Source organism: Periplaneta americana, chromosome 17 (assembly GCF_040183065.1).
Source record: "Periplaneta americana isolate PAMFEO1 chromosome 17, P.americana_PAMFEO1_priV1, whole genome shotgun sequence".
NCBI classification, from domain to species: Eukaryota; Metazoa; Arthropoda; class Insecta; order Blattodea; family Blattidae; genus Periplaneta; species Periplaneta americana.
The window spans coordinates 116,439,712-116,467,425 of record NC_091133.1 but is presented as its reverse complement, the minus strand read 5'-3'; the positions used below and the strand labels follow the sequence as shown (position 1 = coordinate 116,467,425).

General features: G+C 33.8%; 1 protein-coding gene across 1 annotated transcript in view; it reads right to left on the bottom strand.

Moving 5' to 3' along the window:
• Positions 1-27,714, bottom strand: part of LOC138692894 (lysosomal acid phosphatase-like) — a 69,615-nt gene that overhangs the window by 5,462 nt on the left and 36,439 nt on the right. The window contains exons 3-6 of the mRNA XM_069816213.1: positions 26,761-27,000; positions 15,711-15,896; positions 8,813-8,936; positions 4,336-4,550 (exon numbers count right to left, since the gene is read on the bottom strand). Coding sequence (XP_069672314.1) covers positions 4,336-4,550; positions 8,813-8,936; positions 15,711-15,896; positions 26,761-27,000 — 765 coding nt within the window. The remainder of the gene's footprint in view (positions 1-4,335; positions 4,551-8,812; positions 8,937-15,710; positions 15,897-26,760; positions 27,001-27,714) is intronic.

Genomic DNA, 27,714 nt, shown 5'->3' with positions numbered 1-27,714 from the left:
GAAAAAAAAAATATATCCAATGCAGGATTGTACTAAAACCGATATATCTAAACCGTTTTTAAAGATAGATTCAAACATTTTTTTTGCAATGTATTTGCAAAAGCATGTTCTACAAACTGTCTGTAACAGAATTTTGATATTAGTCCCTACGTTTGTAAAATTAACAATTAAAATTTAATAACAATTTTCTGATTTCCTTTTTTGCAAACAAACGGACGTATTTTTAAAATGAAATAAATTAACAAAATTCTGTTACAGGGAAAAGTTTCGTAATAGTCTAAAGAATGTGTGTTCTAAATTTCATGCATGTATCTGTAATAGTTCAGAAATTATATCTTTTTTTTGTCTGGCAATGTAGAAAAAAAATGAAGTTACTGGAAACCGATAAGAGCGGGCGTGTGATTTAAAAATCCATAGCGCAGGAAGTTTAAAAATGACGTCTCAACATTCGATAAGGGCACAAATACCCACAAAATATTATGCTATGCATTGCACACATATCAAAGGGTATTTTAAAGAAAAAAAATTCTGAAAATTTAATTTACCGGAAACAACAATAAAAGCGGGCGTGTGATTTAAAAATCCATAGCGCAGGAAGTTTAAAAATGACGTCTCAACATTCGATAAGGGCACAAATACCCACAAAATATTATGCTATGCATTGCACACATATCAAAGGGTATTTTAAAGAAAAAAAATTCTGAAAATTTAATTTACCGGAAACAACAATAAAAGTGGGCGAGTGATTTAAAAATCCATAGCGCAGGAAGTTTAAAAATGACGTCTCAACATCCGATAAGGGCACAAATGCCCACAAAATGTTATGCAATGCATTCCACATATATCAAAGGGTATTTTAAAGAAAAAAAAATTTGAAAATTTAATTTACCGGAAACAACAATAAAAGTGGGCGTGTGATTTAAAAATCCATAACGCAGGATTTAAAAGCGGTGACTCAACATCCGATAAGGGCACAAATACCCACAAAATGTTATGCTATGCATTCCACACATATCAAAGGGTATTTTTTAAGAAAAACATTTTTTTTTAAATTTAATTTACCGGAAACAACAATAAAAGTGGGCGTGTGATTTAAAAATCCATAGCGCAGGAAGTTTAAAAATGACGTCTCAACATTCGATAAGGGCACAAATACCCACAAAATGTTATGCTATGCATTCCACACATATCAAAGGGTATTTTTAAAGAAAAACATTTTTTTTTGAAAATTTAATTTACCGGAAACAACAATAAAAGTGGGCGTGTGATTTAAAAGTCCATAACGCAGGATTTAAAAGTGGTGACTCAACATCCGATAAGGGCACAAATACCCACAAAATGTTATGCTATGCATTCCACACATATCAAAGGGTATGTTAAAGGAAAACATTTTTTTTTGTGAAAATTTAATTTACCGGAAACAACAATAAAAGTGGGCGTGTGATTTAAAAATCCATAACGCAGGAAGTTTAAAAGTGGTGACTCAACATCCGATAAGGGCACAAATACCCACAAAATGTTATGCTATGCATTCCACACATATCAAAGGGTATTTTTAAAGAACACCATTTTTTTTTAAATTGAATTTACCGGAACCAACAATAAAAGTGGGCGTGTGATTTAAAAATCCATAACGCAGGATTTAAAAGTGGTGACTCAACATCCGATAAGGGCACAAATACCCACAAAATGTTATGCTATGCATTCCACACATATCAAAGGGTATGTTAAAGAAAAACATTTTTTTTTTTTTGAAAATTTAATTTACCGGAAACAACAATAAAAGTGGGCGTGTGATGTAAAAATCCATAACGCAGGAAGTTTAAAAGTGGTGACTCAACATCCGATAAGGGCACAAATACCCACAAAATGTTATGCTATGCATTCCACACATATCAAAGGGTATTTTAAAGAAAAACATTTTTTTTTATTTAATTTACCGGAAACAACAATAAAAGTGGGCGTGTGATTTAAAAATCCATAACGCAGGAAGTTTAAAAGTAGTGACTCAACATCCGATAAGGGCACAAATACCCACAAAATGTTATGCTATACATTGCACACATATCAAAGGGTATTTTAAAGAAAAATTTTTTTTTTAAATCTAATTTACCGGAAACAACAATAAAAGTGGGCGTGTGATTTAAAAATCCATAACGCAGGAAGTTTAAAAGTGGTGACTCAACAACCGATAAGGGCACAAATACCCACAAAATGTTATGCTATGCATTCCACACATATCAAAGGGTATTTTTAAAGAAAAACAGTTTTTTTTGAAAATTTAATTCACCGGAAACAACAATAAAAGTGGGCGTGTGATTTAAAAATCCATAACGCAGGATTTAAAAGTGGTGACTCAACATCCGATAAGGGCACAAATACCCACAAAATGTTATGCTATGCATTCCACACATATCAAAGGGTATTTTTAAAGAAAAACATTTTTTTTTTAAATTGAATTTACCGGAACCAACAATAAAAGTGGGCGTGTGATTTAAAAATCCATAACGCAGGATTTAAAAGTGGTGACTCAACATCCGATAAGGGCACAAATACCCACAAAATGTTATGCTATGCATTCCACACATATCAAAGGGTATGTTAAAGAAAAACATTTTTTTTTTTTGAAAATTTAATTTACCGGAAACAACAATAAAAGTGGGCGTGTGATGTAAAAATCCATAACGCAGGAAGTTTAAAAGTGGTGACTCAACATCCGATAAGGGCACAAATACCCACAAAATGTTATGCTATGCATTCCACACATATCAAAGGGTATGTTAAAGGAAAACATTTTTTTTTTGTGAAAATTTAATTTACCGGAAACAACAATAAAAGTGGGCGTGTGATTTAAAAATCCATAACGCAGGAAGTTTAAAAGTGGTGACTCAACATCCGATAAGGGCACAAATACCCACAAAATGTTATGCTATACATTGCACACATATCAAAGGGTATTTTAAAGAAACATTTTTTTTTTAAATCTAATTTACCGGAAACAACAATAAAAGTGGGCGTGTGATTTAAAAATCCATAACGCAGGAAGTTTAAAAGTGGTGTTTCAACAACCGATAAGGGCACAAATACCCACAAAATGTTATGCTATGCATTCCAAACATATCAAAGGGTATTTTTAAAGAAAAACAGTTTTTTTTGAAAATTTAATTTACCGGAAACAACAATAAAAGTGGGCGTGTGATTTAAAAATCCATAACGCAGGATTTAAAAGTGGTGACTCAACATCCGATAAGGGCACAAATACCCACAAAATGTTATGCTATGCATTCCACACATATCAAAGGGTATTTTAAAGAATTTTTTTTTTTTTTGAAAATTTAATTTACCGGAACAACAATAAAAGTGGGCGTGTGATTTAAAAATCCATAACGCAGGAAGTTTAAAAGTGGTGACTCAACATCCGATAAGGGCACAAATACCCACAAAATGTTATGCTATGCATTCCACACATATCAAAGGGTATGTTAAAGAAAAACATTTTTTTCTGAAAATTTAATTTACCGGAAACAACAATAAAAGTGGGCGTGTGATTTAAAAATCCATAACGCAGGATTTAAAAGTGGTGACTCAACATCCGATAAGGGCACAAATACCCACAAAATGTTATGCTATGCATTCCACACATATCAAAGGGTATGTTAAAGAAAAACATTTTTTTTTTTAAATTTAATTTACCGGAAACAACAATAAAAGTGGGCGTGTGATTTAAAAATCCATAACGCAGGAAGTTTAAAAGTGGTGACTCAACAACCGATAATGGCACAAATACCCACAAAATGTTATGCTATGCATTCCACACATATCAAAGGGTATTTTAAAGAATTTTTTTGTTTTGAAAATATACTCATTTTTCACCAAAAAATACCATCCTCTCCCCTTAAGCTGAAAATGGCGGCAAGTACGATTAGCTTTATTGAAGATTATCACAAATACGAGGCGCACCGTGTAGACAAAAAATGTGCATGCTTCTTAATTGAACATGTGTTTTCAACTTTATTCTTTCAATATTCTCCCTACATTGCATGTGTAAACGCATGGAAAATTGAACTGTGTAGATGCACCTTTAATATGCAATATAAAAACTTATGTGCTATTAAATTTCATGTATTCAAGATTTGTATAATGTATGAATATACTCTTAAAAAAGGCCAAATATCCAAACATGCAGGAAAAGGTGTCGTTATTTGGAATCGTTAAGTCATAAAACGAACATTTGTAAAGTTTGAGAAGTGTGACAAGCTTACATAAAAACATACATTTGCATCATGGAAATCCGGGCTTTAGTAATGTTACAGCAAATGTTCAGTCGATACTCACTTTCACCTCATGATCAGCACCTGATCGTGTTGTATGTAATTCTAATATCAATGAGGCACCAAAATCAGGTTTAATCATGTCCGTAAACCCTAGCGTACGCCATACATTTACAATAGTGACGTCATGTGCTGAATAAAGTACCATCTTGCGGTCAGTCTTCGATACGGCAGTTCTCTTGCTATCCATGTTGTAGCTAATCTCCTTCACCAGGGGACCTGCAAATCAAAACAACAGCATTTTCATTGGAGAGTTATTCAGGCCAGAAGAGGAGTTTACAAGGAAGAGAAAAAAATTCCAAAATATAAAAATCCGTGTACACAAGCCTATATGTATGTATTGATTTGTGTGGAGTAAATATGGTACCTGCCTATCGAAAAATCAATGCCATAAATGGTATACCTTTATTTTTATTTTTATTTCAAAGGAGATGCGGAAAACTGTCAGAGCTATACCATAGATCTCCCTACTTAAATAAGGATGGTAATTTTCTCAGGCACTATTAACAGAAATTTGTGAAATATTGTATGGAATTGAAGCCATACCATAATACTGTAAAAACAAACACCATGGAAATGTTTTGTAATACTATAAAAATAAAAACCACGGAAATGTGTAACATTACAAAAATAAAAACTATGCAAATGTTTTGTAATACTATTAAAATAAAAACCACGGAAATGTGTAACATTAGAAAAATAAACACCATGGAAATGTTTTGTAATACTATAAAAATAAAACCCACGGAAATGTGTAGGCCTAATATTATAAAAATAAAAACCAATGAAATGTTTTGCAATACTATAAAATTAAAAACCATGGAAATATTTTGTAATTCTATAAAAACAAGAAAGTATGGAAATTTTTTGTAATATTATAAAAATAAAAACTAGGGAAAAGTTTTGTAATACTACAAAAATGAAAACCATGGAAATGTTATGTACTACTGTAAATATAAAAAAAAAACCTAGAAATGTTTTGTAATACTATCGAAATAAGAACCATGGAAATATTTGGCGATACAATAAAAATAAAAACCATGGAAATGTTTTGTAATACTATTGAAATAAGAACCATGGAAATATTTGGCGATACAATAAAATTAAAAACCGTGGATATATTTTGCAATACTATCGAAATAAGAACCATGGAAATATTCGGCGATACGATAAAATTAAAAACCATGCAAATATTTTGCAATACTATCGAAATAAGAACCATGGAAATATTCGGCGATACAATTAAAATATAAACCATGGAAATGTTTTGCAACACTATCGAAATGAAAACCATGGAAGTGTTTTGCAATAGTATCGAAATAAAAACCATGGAAATATTTTGCAACACTATCGAAATAAAAACCATGAAAATGTTTTGCGATACTATCGAAATAAAAACCATGGAAATATTTTGCAATACTATCGAAATAAGAACCATGGAAATATTCGGCGATACAATTAAAATATAAACCATGGAAATGTTTTGCAATAGTATCGAAATAAAAACCATGGAAATATTTTGCAACACTAACAAAATAAAAACCATGGAAATGTTTTGCGATACTATCGAAATAAAAACCATGCAAATATTTTGCAATACTATCGAAATAAGAACCATGGAAATATTCGGCGATACAATTAAAATATAAACCATGGACATGTTTTGCAACACTATCGAAATAAAACCATGCAAATGTTTTGCAATAGTATCGAAATAAAAACCATGGAAATATTTTGCAACACAATCAAAATAAAAACCATGGAAATGTTTTGCGATACTATCGAAATAAAAACCATGCAAATATTTTGCAATACTATCGAAATAAGAACCATGGAAATATTCGGCGATACAATTAAAATATAAACCATGGAAATGTTTTGCAACACTATCGAAATAAAAACCATGGAAATGTTTTGCAATAGTATCGAAATAAAAACAATGGAAATATTTTGCAACACTATCGAAATAAAAACCATGGAAATGTTTGCGATACTATCGAAATAAAAACCATGGAAATATTCGGCGATACAATTAAAATAAAAACCATAGAAATGTTTTGCAACACTATCGAAATAAAAACCATGGAAATGTTTTGCAACACTATCAAAATAAAAACCATGGAAATGTTTTGCAATACTATCGAAATAAAAACCATGGAAATGTTTTGCAATACTATCGAAATGAAAACCATGGAAATGTTTTGCAATACTATCGAAATAAAAGTCATGGAAATATTTTGCAACACTATCGAAATAAAAACCATGGAAATATTTTGCAACACTATCGAAATGAAAACCATGGAAATGTTTTGTAATACTATCGAAATGAAAACCATGGAAATGTTTTGCAATACTATCGAAATAAAAACCATGGAAATGTTTTGCAGTACTATCGAAATGAAAACCATGGAAATGTTTTGCAATACTATCGAAATGAAAACCATGGAAATGTTTTGCAATACTATCGAAATGAAAACCATGGAAATGTTTTGCAATACTATCGAAATAAAAACCATGGAAATGTTTTGCAGTACTATCGAAATGAAAACCATGGAAATGTTTTGCAATACTATCGAAATGAAAACCATGGAAATGTTTTGCAATACTATCGAAATGAAAACCATGGAAATGTTTTGCAATACTATCGAAATGAAAACCATGGAAATGTTTTGCAATACTATCGAAATTAAAACCATGGAAATGTTTTGCAATACTATCGAAATGAAAACCATGGAAATGTTTTGCAATTCATGGAAATATTTTGCGATACTACAACAATACAAACCTTAGAAACGCTTTCTAATACTATAAAAATAAAAACCATGGAAATGTTTCACGATAGTGTACAAATAAAACCATGGTAATATTTTACGATACTATAGAAATAAAACCATGGAAATGTTTTACAATACTAAACCAGGGACGTGCTTTACGATATTATAAAAACAAAAACCATGGAAATGTTTAGCTATACAGTACTAGGCCTATACAAATAAAAGGCATTAACATGTTTTGCTATACTATAAAAATAAAAGGCATAAAAATGTTTTGTGATAGACGTATTATAAAAGTAAATAACATGGAAAATTCACGAAGACATATCTTGTAACATACAATCCTGTGTCAAAAGTGAATTACTCGTATGTGACCTATAGTCCTGTGATGAAAATGTTATTATATGTGTCGAATCAGACATATGACCAGTACTTTGTGTCGAATCATCCAGATCCCGTGAGACTTTCTTTGCCATGCCTGTTATTATGAATCATTCTGTAAAATATATTGTGACTCTGAATAACTGAGATAGCAGTGAAAAGACTTGTGAAAGACATAATAATAGAAGTAATGATGACAATGATGATAATAATGATAATAATGATAATAATAATAATAATAATAATAATAATAATAATAATAATAATAATAATGAGGAGGAGGAGGAGGAGTGAAAGGACATACAAATAGACAGAGGATCAAGGCAAAGAGACCAATTAAAAACTGTAAGAAATTTGAGATGAAAATTCAGCAAATAAGAGACATGAATGTTGTACTATACATGTAATGACAAGAATAGAAACTGCAATTAAAAGAAGTGCTCAATGGTACATCACATAACAAAGCAGAAAGGCATTTCGTCTGAAAACAGTACGATTCAGTTCAGAAGATTCATGCCAAATCACGTTAGCAGAGAATCAGTGTCCTTTTTTTTTAATTCAATAATTTTACCGACCAGAGGCTATTTTCCTAAAGCTTTTTCTTTGTTTTTCTTTTTTATGTTAAATTTTTCTTCAACTAATACGGACATAATACCCATGCAGAAGGCATGGGACTCAAACCCACAACCTTTAGGAGCAAGCGGTAGCGACATTCCGTGCCTCTACCGCTTGCACCACCCAGGTTGGTATTTTAAACTCATTGAGGATATCATTTTTAAAGCCTTTCTTATTGTTATTTGAGACATGTTAGGCATTAAAGCGAATTTGAAATTTCTGTAGATTGAAGGGCGTACCATATTTGCGGAACACAGCGGCATTTTTTCTGCATATGGAGAGAAGCTGAACAAAATTTCTTTATCCCCAAAAGCGTTTTTACAAGGTCTGATTGGAAAACATACCAATATCCGTTCTTATTCTGTCGCTATATTTCTCTCCAGAACTAACTTATCAACTCCAGTTTAATTACAACTATTCCGTTTACAAAACGGAATCAATGCACACTTCAAATGCTTCCGATACATCATTAAACCACCAACGTGTACACTCTCTTAATTGAACATGATGCTGCACCGAGATTCTAATATAAAGACCTCGATAACAAGAAAGGGACATTCTGTAATACCGGTACGTAATTTTTAATGTTGTGGTAGTTTGGCTATGTTTAGTGTACGTAAACTCAGGTTAAAATAAATAAAGATGTGAACTGTTGTCTATGTAACAACAAATTATTAGGTTGCCACTCAGTTACACGTAGTTCACACTAACCTGCTGTGAGCCTCTTCAGAATATCAGTTTCCGTGAAGATTGCAAGGCTTCTGGCTGCTAGATTTTTCATTTTGTCGGGATATACTGTCCGCGTCCATTCTGGCAGAGTAAGCCCATTTGAATTCTGCAAGCATGTAAAAGATAGTCACACATTGAAGAGTGATGGATGCTTTAAAACAGGAAGAATTACATGTGAGTGGACAGCTTCAAATACTTGGAGTGCAGTATAAGCAATAACATGAGCTGCTGCCAGGAAGTCAAAAGGAGGATAGTAATGACAAAGCAGCATCTTCTGCGCTCCACTGAAAAAAAGAATTAAGGAAGAGACTAATGAAGTGCTTTGTGTGGAGTCTGGCACTGTATGGAGCAGAAATCTGGACATTACGACGCACAGTGGGACAGATCGCGATTCTAGCCGGAACAAAATCAATTTTCACATGTTCTCATTTTTATGCGTGTCCTATCTCAAGTTGTTGCTAATGAATCACAGAATGCTTATCTATGAGAAAGAAGCTTTGACACTGAACATACGGACGTCACACAATGATGATGACGAGGATTCCCCTCTGTAACCAGTTTTATTGCTCAGCCACGCTGAAACAGTGTAAGAAGCAAGCATGTTTTCTGTGATCTGGGAGTGAAACATTTTGTGATTCTGAAATAGAAAATGAAGAACAAGGTTGGTAGATAATTATTATATAAATTTTATGATCATAATAATTTTGAATTTTTAGAAACGGAATGTTAACTTAAGAGCGGCAAATGCGATTTTTAAAACTATTTATCAAAGTAAACGTTGACTTATAATAGGAGAGTCACACAGAGTCACATTTATTTTTATGTCAGAATGTAGGTTTAAGTGTGCACTTTAAGACTAACCTAGTTTCATTTGCTCCTACTGACCGCCCTGCAGGTGGTTAATTTTTTTCAGACTCGGAACCACTACCGGTGATTTCGGCAGTGATCTATTTCCAATGCTTGCCAATAAAAGTGGCGACTTAGATGAACTATATAGATATGTTTTGAACAAATTATGTCTTGAAACATGTAATTCTAATAGTGAGAAGTGCATTCGTAATATTTTGAAGAATATTCGAAGTAATTTTAACAGACGTTGGATGCAGTGCCACTGTAAAGAGGATTATTTTCTTAAAAAACATTGTTCTTGGCATGTCAGAGACAACAACAAAGATATTTTTGCAGCCAGAAAAGAGGACATTATTTCTAGATTTCGCTCTCAATTAGGGCTTCTTATTGACAAGCCGAAATCTGGTGGGCCTGGGACATCAAATGTTGGCGATTCTGCACTTCGGTTTTTTGAAAACCCACAAATTACAGCCAATATTACGGACATTAGTAAGGCTTCGTTCACAGATTTTCTGTAATTTTATGCACCATTTCATGTGGATAATCAATATATATTGAGGCTTTTGAGAAGTACACTAATGATACAACCCAATTATATGTACAATTATATCCATGGTATACATGCCATCCAGCGTACATAAAATACTGATAAATGGACGAAAAAGCAGAAACTGCAATACTTCCTATTGGGATGTTATCTGAAGATGCTCAAGAGGGAAGGCACAAAGATTTACGAAAGTACAGGCTGGATCATGCTAGAAAGTGTTCTCGTGAGAAAAAAAAACTTAGAAGATATCCTGCACATGTTGTTAGTAACTTCTGATCCCATCATATCCCAGATCAATCGACATCCAAGTCCAAGAAAATCAAAACTGTCAGTTGAAGTAATTAAACTGCTACAAGTACCAGCTGCGAGTGCCAACAACAGCACTGCTCAACTGCAACCCCAAGATGAGGACGACTGTAGCGCTAGCGGGTCCGACACTTCTGGACATACAACAGACGCTTCAGATTTCTAAGCATGAGTCATAAAATTTACTACATATATTACTTTTCTCTTCATAGTAGTGTGTGAAATAATTTCTGTTACTTTAATTTTTTATTCGCATTAGTTGTATGCAATTTCTATTACTGTATGATTTTTTTAATAAATAGGTGTTCTATACCAAAATAATAATTCTCATACATATATTTCATCAAATTTCATAATAATTTACCTTCATCTTGCTATTTTCAACGATTCGAAAGAAATTTATCAATATTAGATTTTGTTCCGGCTAGAATCGCAATCCGTCCCACTGTGCGACGGAGTGAAGAGAAGTAGCTAGAAGCATTTGAAATGTGAAATGGACAGACACAATAAGAAATGAAGCTGTGTTGGAAAGAGTGGGTGAAGAAAGGATGATGCTAAAACTTATCAGGAAGAGAAAAAGGAATTGGTTGGGTCACGGCTGAGAAGAAACTGCCTATTGAAAAATGCACTGGAAGGAATGGTGAACGGGAGAAGAGTTCGTGGCAGAAGACATCAGATGATAGACGACATTAAAATGTATGGATCTTACGCGGAGACCAAGAGGAAAGCGGAAAATGGGAAAGATTGAAGAATGGGTTTGCAGTGAAAGACCTGCTCTTGGGCAGAAAACTATGAACAGGCTATAAGAGGCACTCATTCCGACATTACTAATTGACTATGAATGGTACCAATGATTTTATTTAATTTTATGTCCGTAAGAGTCCAGACTAGCAGTATCATTAGTTCTTTACAGTTTTATAATATGGAGAAAGGCACTGTGAATACACTAGATTTAGTCTGAAATGTATTTATTCCTAACATGTAGACTATATGGTCAAGATTTGCTCATTGTCGTCTGATAAGGAAAATGTACGAAGTTGTTATATTTTCATTTTGTACTGATAATAATTTAATTACGGCTACTTAGTTCTTGGTCAATTGTCAGGAAATACGATAGTTACCATAGTAACCACAACCATAGTGCTTCTGTATAAAACAAATGAAATATTACATAACGATATAAAAATATGTTCTTTCAGATGATAATAAAGAAACTACAGAGTGAATTTAAAAATGTTCTCGATGACGTCATAAATTGCATAACAATAGTTTCAAAACTATTTCGTTTCCATAAAAATATTCCTTTTCAAATACAGGGTTTCACGTGTCTGAGGTTTGTATCCAAAATATCATCATTCAATTTCAACTGCAATTATACTTTATTTTTTAAACACCCTGCATAATCCGTTCACGCAAATTTCCGTACAAATATATTAATAACTAGCCATACCCGTGCGCTCCGCTGCACCTGTTAGAAATAAATATAAAGTAATTACATAATTAAAATAGGACATTTGATCCAGGGAACATTCGTGTTTGATAGAAGGATAAATCGTTTAATGTGTTAATTAATTTAAATTGTATTTAAATAATTAAATTGCGGTCATTTTGGTCCAGAGAGCAATCATTTGGTGCAATGACAATTCCTTTAACATGTTTCTTAATTGTTATTACATGCAACCATAGTTTAATGAAGATTGACATATCATTTAGTTTCAATGTGTATACTTTATATTACTTGCTATATGTTTCAGAAGTTACTGTACTAACATTGTAGAATTATGTCCATCTAGAGAAACTACACTTTCCAATGGTGAAATAATAATTAAACAATTAATTAGCTTCCGATATTTTTTTTAATCCAATGCCACCAGGTTGTCTTTCGACATTTCTGGTCTTCTCTCCTGACCGTGGCTTAGTTGTAACCCACTTCTGAGGTTGGGGCGCCTGGAAGGCGGAGTTACATTACCCCGATGATGTGATAGGATGATTATGATAATGTGGTGCCAGGAGAGGTCTTAAATCTAAACTTAACCTAAATTCCAGACCATGGACGAACACAGGAATAATCCCCTTTAAGGAAAAATTCCTGTGCTCTAACTGGGAATCGAACCCGGGACCTCATGAACTATAACCAGAAGCTCTGACCACTAGACCATGAGGCTGGTCAGCTTCCGATATTATTTCATACAAACACAGAAATATTTTCTGTAGGCTATGATTAATAGCTTTCGATTGTTGTTGTCCAAGGCCCCTTATAGACGAAGTCATTTGTTTTTATTTCAGTACAGCGCTTTAGATGGCGTTGTTATTGTAATTTTGAAACTCATTTATCTCATTAAATATCAGTCCTATCAAAATTTTGTATAGAATAAAACTTATCGAAAATTATTTTTAAAGAAACTTTTGTTATGTAACATTTTTCATTAAAATCAATAATAAGCGAGATATTTCGATTTATTTAATTCAGGCCCCCTTATAACCCCCACTTTTAAATAAAGTATTTTGAATACCATATAGCCTAAAATCTAAGTTACAACGAATTTAATTTATATTCCAATTTTCATATAAATCGCTCCAGCCATTATCGCGTGAAAAGGTAACAAATGTCCAGACAGACAGACAGCCAGAAAGACAGACATACAAACAAGGATTTCAAAAAAGCGATTTTCGGTTTCAGGATTGTTAATTATACATGTTGACACCAATTATTTTTGGAAAATCGAAAATTACCAGAAAAATTTTGGCTACAGATTTATAGTATAGATGTATTCATGTAAAATAAAAGAATGAAAGCGAGTCATACAAGGCTGTCCATGTATTTTAGACTATTAGTAAAATCTTCATCATCCCAAAGAATAACTCGTAATACACGTTCACAGCACAATCTATTCCTATCCATACCACGTCATCAGACATCTCAGTACTCAAGTTCTTTCTCAATAGCCATGGCCCGCTCATGGAATTCGCTGCCGCTGGAAATCAGGGGTAGTCTTAGTCTCCAGTTGTTTAAAATTAGGTTGTTTAGAAATATTTTAAATGCACAGAATTAGTTTTTTAGGTATAATTTGTTTTATTTATTTATTTATTATATTATTATTATTATTATTATTATTATTATTATTATTATTATTATTATTATTATTATTATTATTTTACACAGTCATTACTTTATTTTTCCATTAACACTAATATCTAGGTAATTGTCATTGTCTCAATGTAACACGTGCTGTACTGATCATACTAATTGTACTATTCCTTTAGTTGTGAGATTATATTCATATGTACTAATTCTTTTTTTTTTTCTTTTAACTTAATACTTGTATACTAGAATGTATTTTTCTGTTTGTGATTATGTATTCAGTCTCTTTTTTTTTATTACATATATATTTTTTTATTATTGTTATTTTCAAAGTTAATACTGATTGTGTATATGTATTCAATCTCTCTTTTCTACTTAATTATGTTTATTATTATTTTTAAGTTCATATTTGTATACCGGTATGTATTTTTTCTGTATGTTATTTGATCCTGGTTGAGTGGAAGAAAAGGCCTGATGGCCTTAACTCTGCCAGGGAAAATAAAACTACACTCAGGGACAAAAAAAAAACCGGACACTTCTATATTTGCTTGTATTTTTTTGCCAATTATTTCAAAATGAAACAAAACCCATTTAAACAAAATAATGTTTCATTTAGCACCTTATACGACAACATTTGAAAAAAAAATCTCTGATGAGAAAATTTACAAAAAAATTACAAAGGGCGTATAACTATGGCATCGTTTGGTCTAACTGTTTTTTCATTTTATGGTGCCTTAAACATTAAAAACTCTTTTTAGTAACGGGTATTACCCCCTCTGGCTTGAATAACTGCATCCATACGTCTTGGCATGCTCTCAATTTGGTTAGCAATGTCTTCTTGAGGAATAAGTTCCCATTCTTCGGCAAGTGCTCGCCTCAACTCTTGTAACGATTCTGGTCTCGGTCGTCTATTCTTAACACGCCGTCCCAGCATGGCCCACACGTGTTCAATTGGGTTCATGTCTGGACTCCTTGCTGGCCATGGAAGAACATGGATTCCCACTTCTTGGAGATAATCTCCGACCGCATGGGCAATATGCGGCCGTGCATTATCGTATATTAAAACAAAATTATCGCCTACAAATTAGCCAAATGGCACAACATGATCAGCCAAACATTCATTTATATACCTATCAGCTGTTAGTCTTCCATTTTCAACAAAACCCAACTCTGTACGAGCATCCGTACACACTCCTGCCCAAACCATCACTCCACCACCTCCATACGGCACATTTTCGGAAATGCAACACTGTGAAAATCGTTCTCCCCTCCTACTCCAAACTTTTTCACGTCCATCAGGCGAGCACAGATTGAAACGGGACTCATCGGTGAACAGAACACAGCTCCACTGTCCATTTCTCCAATCCCTGTGATCATTTGCAAAACGCAGTCGTTCAACTCGATGCATCCTGAGAAGTCTGGGACCAGTTGCAGGTCTACTTGATATCAGTCCATTTGCTTTCAACCTCCTTCTAACTGTTTTGGCCGAAATTGGGCGTCCATGCATGTTAAGAAATTGCTGGGCTACATTAGTAGCTGGCAGGTTGCGCTCCCTAAGAACTCTCAACACCATATACCTGTCTTCATTTGGATTTGTAGCTCTTGGACGACCCGAACCTGGTCTTCTGGTATATTCTAGGGTCTCTCTATACCGTTTTATGGCATCATGGGTTGTGCTTCTAGCCATATTCATAACATTTGCAATGTAACGTACACTGCGTCCATCATCGTAAAGGGCTACAGCTCGAGCCACATCTTCAGGTCGCATCTTGTTTTTTAAGACAAATGTTACAACCACACTTAAACTCAGAAAATGTGAAAATAAAGAAATAACGAAAGATAACGATAATGAAGCACAAAATGGTTGAGACAAAATTGTTATAGCTGAGACTCCGAAAGCAAAATTGGAATATTTGGTTGCAATGGCTTGTTTATAAAACAAAAAACAATCAACAATGTATACACGTCTCCATAACAACAGATGGCTACCATAATATTGTATGAGAAGATAATGTTTTGCAAAATACCAACAAATATTAAAGTGTCCGGTTTTTTTTGTCCCTGAGTGTATTATTATTATTAACTTGCTCTCTTACCTCTATGTCGAGGGTGTTGAACAGATACTCGACTGCAGTCACGTTATCGATGTGTTTTCCCGAGTGCAGCTGCAGATATTTATAAAGATCTGCGTTCTCCCGGTCCAGTTCAACTATGGAAGGTGACTTATACGCTTTCTCAAGCTCCTGCTCTTTTCTGAGGCATGGCTTCTTCGCAATAATTACCTGAAAGTAAAGCACACATCATATTTACTAGTTTCATTGTGTCACTATGTTACTCATTTTTAAATAGCTCACGAGTCCTGCAATGTTTTAAAAACGTAGATATAAGTATCTAACAAATATTCTGAAATGAAAAAAGGGTATTCCATTATTGTAAATACAGTATACAGTATACAGTTAAAGGTAAAAGAGAAGATGGAAACGATACGATAAAAGAACTTAAATGGGAAACTTTGGAAAACAGACGTAGGAAAACTAGAATAACATCATTGTATAGAGCTCATCTAGGTCAGAAAGCATGGGTAGACATAACGGCTCGGTTAGAAAAGCTAACGCACTATGGTAGGAACGATCATGATTTTAAAATCAAATGTAGGAAACAGAAAACGGATGTAGGTAAATTCTCATTTTTAAATAGAACTATAAATGATTGGAATGACCTACCTGCAGAGGTCTTTGAGGGCTGTCCTTCCTTAAGGAGATTCAAAAATAATTTAAAAAGTTGTGTATAAAGTGAAAATTAAAATTAAGGTGACATTCAACATTTAATTTTTTAAGGTGACATGTATTTATCTAGCCTGACGAGTTTACTTCCTTGGTTTGAATTTTAAATTATTTAAAAATAGCGTTTAAGAGGGCCTTAGACTAGAAATGTTCAGTTTAAATGTAGTTCTGTTTATAAGTATGCATAAGGATGTAATTATTTGACTTATTTGAACTGTTGTATCAGTGATGCGAGGTGAGTCAGTGAAGTTATGGTTTTACAGTGCAGTGAACAGTTCCGATCAGTGATAATTTATAGCGTCAATGAAATGTGTTCTATAGTGTCAGTGAAATGTTTGCTAAAGTGTCAGTGAAATGCGTCATAGTGCCACTACAGGGAATGAGATGAGAGTAAAGTGAAAGACTATTGAAACTTATGTAGGACCTATACATAATTATGTAGGTTGTATTGTAAAATTAGGTATTTTATTTTGTTTTATTATTATTGTGTTAAATTGTATTGTGTATTCTTATTGTATTGTGTATAATATTGTATATGTGTTGTAAAATTATATTGTGTATTGTAAATTTTATTGTGTATTGCTTATCATTTTATTGTGTATTTGTTAATATTGTATATACCACTGCCACCGGGTGCTTGCCCACTTGCAGTGTAAATAAATACATACATAAACATTTTTATTTCTCGCGTTACAATACTCCAAGAGGTTAGCAACTGAGAGTACAAGGAACAGTAGATTGTGCGATAGTAGTGGTCCTAGTGGCTAGCAACTAAAGTTCAACTGTCATTGGATCCCTACGTATTTTGCTTCGTGACTGTAAGTACTAGATAGACTGTGATACTAGATAGTTGCTCACCACTAGGATCGCTAATATCGCCTCATTACAGGCAATGCAATATAGTATCGTCACAGTCTATTGTTTCTAGCACCCTCAAAACTCAAGCTTCGTCACTGTATATACTAGACTGTGATACTATCAAGATGTCATTATGGCTGTGAATTGACTATTATATTCAGTGACCAAGTAATTTAACAGGGAACAACTAGCCATTTTAATTACAAAGCCAGTATCAGGATTTGTGGTTTTGTCTTTTGTGAAGTTAAAACAAATGCGAAATAGTTTATATCTAATTAGAAATTATCTTTAATTGAAAATAATAAAGAAGAAAAATTTACCATACCTTCACAATTTTAAATACAGGAAAAGGAAATTCGATGCAAAAATTAGAGATTATTGTTTAGTTACAAGATATATTTTGTATTGTCAAGTTGAGGAGACTGTAATGTAGATGATCTTACAAATAATAAGAAGAAAGATACTGAACGTTAAAAAACAGTCTTTGATTTATTTCTAATTGTAACAATTGTTGGTTGGACTTTGTAATAAGATACATTTAGAAACTGCGAGAACAATGAATGCATCTAGCATTTGCAATGTAGGTTATAGTAGGGGATGACACAATTTTTATTTTCTTTGAATATACGCAACAATTTAACGTTCTGAAGTTTCGTCCCTCTGGAAAATTGAAGCAAGTCTATGTAAATAGGCCTCAACTTTTATCTTATGGATTAATTAAGTAAAATAAATCTAATTATTTAAGTCACCTTTCAGAAATAATACGTAATCTCCAACTTTTATTGTAAGTAGATTAGTAAGCCTATGTAATAATGCATTATTATTATTATTATTATTATTATTATTATTATTATTATTATTATTATTATTAGGGAAAACACGGAAATTTTACTTGAAGCAAGTAGAGCGATCGGTTTGGAAGTAAATCCCGAAAAGACAAAGTATATGATTATGTCTCGTGACCAGAATATTGTACGAAATGGAAATATAAAAATTGGAGATTTATCCTTCGAAGAGGTGGAAAAATTCAAATATCTTGGAGCAACAGTAACAAATATAAATGACACTCGGGAGGAAATTAAACGCAGAATAAATATGGGAAATGCGTGTTATTATTCGGTTGAGAAGCTCTTATCATCCAGTCTGCTGTCGAAAAATCTGAAAGTTAGAATTTATAAAACAGTTATATTACCGGTTCTTCTGTATGGTTGTGAAACTTGGACTCTCACTCTGAGAGAGGAACATAGGTTCAGGGTGTTTGAGAATAAGGTGCTAAGGAAAATATTTGGGGCTAAGCGGGATGAAGTTACAGGAGAATGGAGAAAGTTACACAACACAGAACTGCACGCATTGTATTCTTCACCTGACATAATTAGGAACATTAAATCCAGACGTTTGAGATGGGCAGGGCATGTAGCACGTATGGGCGAATCCAGAAATGCATATAGAGTTTTAGTTGGGAGACCGGAGGGAAAAAGACCTTTAGGGAGGCCGAGACGTACATGGGAGGATAATATTAAAATGGATCTGAGGGAGGTGGGGTATGATGATAGAGACTGGATTAATCTTGCACAGGATAGGGACCGCTGGCGGGCTTATGTGAGGGCGGCAATGAACCTTCGGGTTCCTTAAAAGCCATTTGTAAGTAAGTAAGTAAGTAAGTAAGTATTATTATTATTATTATTATTATTATTATTATTATTATTATTATTATTACTATTATTAACTAGGGCTAAGAATTGTATGCCGTTACATTGCGCTTCATTTGCCTCTGACTTTAAGTACCAGTACGCAATTGCGTTGGAGTGGGGGATTTCAGTGTGTTTCGTTCAGCAGCGAACTTCAGCTGATCGGTTACATTACGACCGAATACTGCTATTCGTAACAGGCAGCATTAAACGTCTTGTAAAGAAGAATAATAGCAAGATGCGGAGGACGAAATTTGTGACAATTTCAAATGAGGAAATTTGTAATAATGATACAGCTTTTGAGATAAATAATGCTTATGTAAAATATTTCAAATATGCCCTTATTGTTTCTGCAGAAGTGGGACGAAGTTTCTCTAGATATGAGCACAGTCTACTATAAACAGTCGCGAAGCTTGAGGTGTTTTTTTGCAAATCTCGTAATAAAGCGCTCCAAGCGGTTAGCAACTAGAAACAATAGACAGTCCATGGTCGACTTTGGACTGTGTCGTATTTCTATCGAGTGCTAGCTCGTTGCGTTTTTCACATTGATGCTTGTGAAATGTTCGTTATTGGTTGTAATGAAAATGTTAATGGCTAAAATATAATAATTGGAATAATAATATGGGACAAGGAGGAGACGTATGTAGTGATATAAATTGTGGCAACAGTAAGAGAAAGCGGCCAGAGTTATCCTTTTTCCGATTTCCGAAAGATTCAGAAAGGTTCCTGGGTTTCCACAAGAATGCTGTGCAGAAACAAAACTGTTAATTTTGGAATTCTTTGTGACTATTAGAATACATTATATCCCTAAATTTCACAATGAAATGTTTCAGTCTAACCGAAAGGACATTAGATACCGGTTAAAGTTCTGTCACTTAGGCTGCTAAATTTCCAGAGAAATAAAGGTTAGGTCTACTTTTTTTTTCAGAGGATATATTTTTAATTGTAGCTATTAATTTTGTTATTATTTTTATGTGTTATTTTACTAAAGACGTAGAAAAAAATTAAGTTTGTTTTAATGAAATTTATTGATCAAGTTTTATTTTCAATTCTGGTGGGATATTATTGCTTAGGCCTACTTTTTTTTGTCAAAGGATATGTTTTTAATTATAGCTGTTAATTTTGTTGTTATTTTTATTTGTTGCTTTAATAGAGACGTAGAAAAAGTCTGTTACAATAAAATTTATTGATCACGTTTTATTTCCAATTCTGGTGTGATTATTATTGCTTAACCTCATCCCACTTTGTGAACTACGTAAGCCTACACTACAAGTACCGGTACACGTAAGTTACTCCATTAATTCATATTTCCATTATTATTGTTGTAAAGGGAAATGCAAATTAATATTTATTAGTTTCATAGTTAATTATCGCTATAATCTTGAATGAGTGAAGCTATTATAGTATTTTTCAGTTCGTTTTGCACAAACAAAAATGATATTAACTTATTTCTTGCAGGTATCTTCGAGTTTATGGTGGAATTTAATATACTTCATTAAAATAATAAATTAACTTTATGCATTTAATATTTCAATAATGGAAGAAAGGTGTTAATTTTTCCAAAAGAACACAACGAAAGTGTAACACATTTTGTCGGCTGCTAGGAGAGAGATTTGCGATGATGAGGCGATAGTAGCGATCCTAGTGGTGGGCAACTACCCATGTTTGCATTTTTACTACATATTGAGCTTCGCGACTGTATATAGTAGACTGTGATATGAGGCTGTGTTTTCTAGCAACAGGCAATCATTCTCCTTAGAAAATTTGAAAATGTGGTTTGTTATTCACTGCAACAATATATGAAATGAAAAATCATGTAAAAAAAACGTAATACATTATCATATTCCCATAGTGAAATAATAAGTCTGATACGTGCTGTCATTGTTATTTTTGGTGTATTTTCTACAGATAGAAAACATGATGTAGTCAATGATATTGTGACGAAACTGAACAGCTGGAATACGAAATAGGAAAAATTTTAGCAAACAAGATGAAAAAAATACTGGATAAACATTATGGATATTTACCTCTATGTAAAATTTGTGACAATTTCAAATTAGGAAATTTAATAATAATTATACAGATTTTAAGATAGATAATGATTGTGTAAAATATTTCAATATTTCAAATAATATGTCCTCATTGTTTCGGCAGAAAAGGAACGAAGTTTTTCTAGATGTAAGGCTGTGTTTTCCAGCAACATGTAATCATTCTTCTTTGAAAATTTGAAGGTGTGGTTTGTTATTCACTGCAACAATACATGAAAGGAAAAATTATGTAAAACAAAAACATAATAAACTATCATATTAACATAGTGAAATAAAAAAGGCTGATACTTGTCAATGTTATATTAGTGGCCGTGTGCACCATTCTCGATCATCTAGCCCGTTTATCAGCAATCACGGAAACATGGTTAATTCTTGACAATGATCAAGTTACAGATGCGGTGCACCGACATTTTCCCTCGATCAACTCAGTACCGTCAGCTGACGGTACGCTCGCTTGAGAAGAATCATCTGAGAGCTAGGTTACCGCGTATAAAACAGCGAACGAACGCACTCTGTCAATTATCGCTTCGTTTTTGTTTGTCGGACTGTTTCAAACATAGACTTACTAAATAACCACTAGACCGCTCACTGGCGCTAGTGTTATGCTCCCAAATTGAACAGCCGACGAGCGGCCATTTGTTTGGTTGAGCTGAATAGCTATGGTTCGTTCGTGTGCTGTTTTTAATTGCAGCAATATACACGGATGTAAAGATAAAGAAGGAAGGAATGTTACATTTCACTGATTAGTAATCTTTCATTTCTACGACGATTTTTGCTCCGTATTACGTTACAGAAGACAAACTATTGTACTTAAACGACTGTATTATGCTTAGGTTTCCTTTGAATAAAGATTCCCTTAACAGCATGTGGATAGGTGTAATCCGCAGAGAGAATTTCTACCTTACTACGAATCATTCAATTTGTTCAACTCATTTCGAACTACTTTCAAACTACGTTATTACCATATAGATTGTTATTGTCCATCATCCACTCCATATCCTTCATTTTCTTCAAACAGATAATTATTCGCCGAATTTAAAGATACAGAAACTGTATAAATTATAAAACGTTAATATTTTAATATGACTGATTATTATTATTATTATTATTATTATTATTATTATTATTATTGGAAATTTTACTTGAAGCAAGTAGAGCGATCGGTTTGGAAGTAAATCCCGAAAAGACAAAGTATATGATTATGTCTCGTGACCAGAATATTGTACGAAATGGAAATATAAAAATTGGAGATTTATCCTTCGAAGAGGTGGAAAAATTCAAATATCTTGGAGCAACAGTAACAAATATAAATGACACTCGGGAGGAAATTAAACGCAGAATAAATATGGGAAATGCGTGTTATTATTCGGTTGAGAAGCTCTTATCATCCAGTCTGCTGTCGAAAAACCTGAAAGTTAGAATTTATAAAACAGTTATATTACCGGTTCTTCTGTATGGTTGTGAAACTTGGACTCTCACTCTGAGAGAGGAACATAGGTTCAGGGTGTTTGAGAATAAGGTGCTAAGGAAAATATTTGGGGCTAAGCGGGATGAAGTTACAGGAGAATGGAGAAAGTTACACAACACAGAACTGCACGCATTGTATTCTTCATCTGACATAATTAGGAACATTAAATCCAGACGTTTGAGATGGGCAGGGCATGTAGCACGTATGGGCGAATCCAGAAATGCATATAGAGTGTTAGTTGGGAGACCGGAGGGAAAAAGACCTTTAGGGAGGCCGAGACGTAGATGGGAGGATAATATTAAAATGGATTTGAGGGAGGTGGGATATGATGATAGAGACTGGATTAATCTTGCACAGGATAGGGACCGCTGGCGGGCTTATGTGAGGGCGGCAATGAACCTTCGGGTTCCTTAAAAGCCATTTGTAAGTAAGTAAGTAAGTATTATTATTATTATTATGCTTATTATGCTTTTTGATTTCATATAGCAGTTTAACCTACAGATTAAATTAAAAAGTAAAAATCCTTTCATTAACCGTGGATATGAATATTCACATTAAGAGTTCCTATGAAAATGATGAAAGCCTGACAGCCAGAGTTGCCGGGTATCCCAATTTAGGCGGGATTCTCCCAATTTCGTGGTTAAATCCCGATAAAGCGAGTCGAGAATGGTAAAAATTCCGATTTGAGAGATAACAGTTTAGAACGTAATTTAAACAAATTAGTCTGAATTTCCTATTAACCGATATTTTTATTTATATATTGACTCAAATGGTAACTCTGTGAACATAGAGGTAACCCGAGGAAATTTAGTAAGTCTGTGAGGTAACCCAGCTGATTGCCGTAAGGCAACTTACTCTATTCGCAAGATAATAGTTCCCCTAGTTCTACAGCATTGTTGATTAATCCGTTTCGGTACCTAGTTGCTGCTCTCTCAATTAATAAACATTGTGTAGTTCAGATGCGTTGAATGACAAAAAAGATAGCGTTTTGATATCGTATTTTTACACTAATAACAGACACATACAATTGCTGCGTTTTATAGTTTAGTGAACTATGTTTAAACATGGATTCATTGTCAGATGTACTGTTGCAGTACCGGACCCGAAAAAGAAAAGTTGCAAAGTTACTGTAATTTAGTAGCGAATGGTTAAAACATATTCGTGGTCAATAAAAGAAAAAACGATTAGCCTATAGCATTCACTGTACTGTGTATCCTTCGTATTTGAGTGTTTCTCAAGGAGGCGAATATTACATTAAAAGCACGCGAACATTACTTTGCAGAAAACAATTATAAATCTTATGATAAGGTGATGATAAGTCTAATGTCTTAAGTCAGCTTCTGATATCCCGATTTCCCTCGCAGAAAACCTAGCAACTCTGCTCACAGCAGAAACATGTTATTAAAGGTATATCGGAAAGGAAGTATTGTTCCTGTAAATAAAAAACATTTAGCTTTCGGGTACGCAATACAACGCGTATTCAATTAGCGGTTTCGAAATCCCGCGCGTTTTCTACCAACAAATGGCGGCTTTCCGCTGCTTCAATCTGGGAACATATTTCTCACTTTTCCGCTATGGCGTGGTAGGGGCTCGGTTTCAAACATCCTCGCAGTTTTCAAATAACAAGTTTCAATAATCATGGAAGAAAAAAAAGAAAAGAGCACCGAACTTCTCACAGTCCGAAGTGGGAATTCTTTTAGAACTCGTCATCAATTCTGCATCCATATTAGAGAATAAAAGTACTGACGGAAGTTCTCTAAGAGAAAAACAGGCTACCTGGTTGGATTTAACCTCACAATTCAACATGGATTATACGTGTTTACATAATTCCACATAACTTGTAACGTAATTTATACAGTGGTTATTTCATATTATTGAAAATTATTATTTGGGACAATTTCAGTATACGGATACCTCACTGACAATTATCTTGAAATAGGCTACTAAAAAGAGCAGATTTGTATGTGTTTGTCGAATGCTCATCATCTTGCTTACGAAAAGACACATTTCAGTGCCAATAATTTATTTGGAAAAATTTCAGTATACGGATACCTCGCTAACAATTATTTTAAAATAAAAAAAAGAAACAATTCGTATGTGTATGTCGAATACGCATCATCATGCATACGAAAAAGAAGATTTTATTTTGTGTGCATAAGGTTGGAATTTTGGAGTAAGAGGGAAAGGAAGGTATCCGTGTAATTTCTCTTAATTCAAGCTTAAATAGCCTAATTGTCCAAAACGTCATGTAGGTCCTAATAGGCCTAGTTTCAAACGGCAAATCTATAGCTAATAAGTGATAATCTCGCACTCTACAAAATGGTCATTTAGTTTTAGGCCTACTATATTATTACCGGCATAGAATAACTACTTTATTATTATTTTAACAAAATTGGACAGTTAGGCCTAAATAATATTTTGTCCTCAAGTAAAGCCCCGATCTTCCAAAGCAGAAACATATATAAAACAGTCTATTTTGAGAAAAAAAAAACATTTTTATTATTCATCTACAAACTTACTCTTTCTACAATAACACCAATTCTGTTATTTCCGCAGTGATTTGCGTGTTCAAGATACACCATTTCATCTTCAATTCCATCAAGTAGGCTACGTCAAATCGTGCCGCCATTTTGGTTTTCTCGACTTGACCAAGTTCAATTCAAGATAATCGGTCCCACACCCGTGATCAAATTTGATCATCATCAACTCGCTTGTTTAACTTTGATCGAGATTGATACTCCGCAAATTGGCGTTGAAGATGGTCAAGTGCCGACTTAACTTTGGTCAAATTTTAATCGAGAATGGTGCACACGGGCATAGGTGTATTTTCTATAGACAGAAAAAAAATGTTTTTAAAATAGTGTAATTTTTCTTTAACAAAGAAAATAATGTCTTTAAATTTTTCTTTAGCAGGTAATTGTGCTTCGAAGTCAGAGGAGTGACTTTCAAGCACCCAAATGCTGAGGACTAACTTACCGTGATGATAAGCACGAGTTCAAACGAACGAAAGACACTGCCTTAACTCACCCCAACGCTGAGACGTACTCAAAGTCAGAGGCGCACGAAGAGCACTGGTAGTACAAGGACATCATTTTATTTTTACTAACATTTTTAATATTAACCTGTCTATACCTTTAGAGAACCGGAAACACCGCTTGCTCCCCCCTCCAAGACTGGAGTTCGATGATACTGGCGTAAAACACAAATCACTCTACTAGGTATAAGAAGGAAGAAAAGTAGTTCATCCATTTACGTAAACTAGGAAATATCGCGATTTTGAGTTTGATAATTTTCATTAGGTTTTTCTTTAATCAAAGTACAGTACTGTATTAAGAATAAGTGTTTTTACTCACGAAGTGAGTTATCCATGCGAACGTATTCATTATGCGGTGTATATTATACTGTCTACAGCACATTAGCGTACAATATAGAGAAAGAAGTTAAATTGAAAAATAATCATAATATGAATATTTAAACACAATTTTGAAAATGGTGGCCGTTCATTTCGATACAGGCTTCAGTTCTTTTGTGCATAATATCGCACTATAGACTATTGCATCTAATTCCAATTGCCAGTTTCGTCCTTCGTACTAGTAACTCATGTTGAAATAATTATGTACCCACTCTACGTACTGTAAATTCAATCTTCACTTCTGCCCGACCCGAAAATATAAAATTACTCAGACATGCTATCTACTGTCCGTCCAAGTGGTTATGCCGCAGGATTGTAGAAAGGGAGGAAATCACGTGACAGTTAATTACTTAACGAGGCCCTTTTATTTAAGTTAAATTAAACAGCTGTATAATATTACGTAAACGCCCAATTCCTAACAGAAATTAATGTTTTCAGAAAAGAGCTAAGACAGCCCAGCTTTTACAAAGGGGCGAGCAGAAGCAGGTGGGGGAAATCGGGATGCGACGTAGGCAAACGGACAGTACCTGTGCGAAAATATGATTCAATATTGAAAGCTCTTTCGTCACTGGAAAACGCGAACATATTTCTGGAACGTACTATACTCAGTAACTCAGTACTGCTTACTATCTGCTGTCTTCGCTCTGTGTGGAGTTGGAACTTCATTAGTAGAAGGGGTGGGAGTGAAGTACATTCAAAAACTCAGGTACAATAAAAATTGAAGTAAAAATAAAATGATGTCCTTGTATAACGGCATATATTTCTCAGGCCTAACTATTACCATCATGATTCTACAGTTCAACGTTTAATATAATCCAAGAATTTGCCAGAGTTCAGACTGCAACTTCTAACCTCTCATCATCTTCAAGTCTTTAGGATAAAAAATCACCTCATCCAAATGCCTTGGAGTAGAATGGACAGGGATAGGCTGCCACTTGAGATCCGGGTTCCATTCCTGTGGCCCTGTCGGAGGATAGAGCCCAGCCAGAACAACCTGGGCACTCATGAGGCATCGGTCGTTGGAACTGCTCTTCATCAGGAACTCCTTGGGGTAATACAGCTCGTCCAGGTAGCCGTTATATCGGTTCCGCAGATACTGTCCGAGTTTGAACATCTGCATCTTCCCTTTCTGCAACAATGAATGAAAAATTGCATGTAAGAGTAGTTTTGTGTGATTTTAACATTTCAATGCCATCTATCCGCAGTATGCGGAACCCGAATCACGCAAGTGAAGTAGGTGGGCATTGGATACACACACACATACACACACATTTCAATGTCTGCTACATTGCATATATTCGAGAAAGATGTACAATAAAAGAAAAGTAAGTGTGAACAAAATGTTTAAGATCAAATAACATAAAAACACAAAATTACATAAACATGCATGTATTGAATTAGTTAATTATGCAATGCTAGCTATTGAGACACGAGTGCCGGGGTAAAACTGCACGAGTGTCTTAAGGGGTTAGGTACAGCTTAAAGGAGTAACATTTTGGAAATATTCAACATTTTTTTCCTCCATTACTGTATCTTGTACAATAATGAAAACTAGTATGTGTAAAACACTGTCCTTCTGCTATATAATAAACATATTTTTACGATTTAAAAAAAAAAATATTTTTTCAAAATTCAAAATTCACTGTGCAGTGATGAAGCGTTTCCCTCACAACTCAAAAAGTATCCAATATTCTGTGATGAAATTTTTTGTATGTATTTATGCATGTCATATCTACAATATGATGCAAACTAACTTCTCTACCTTTAATAGATTATCTGATAAAAATAAATTAATTTAAAAACACGGTCAAATATCAATATTTAAAAAAAAGCACAAAATAAA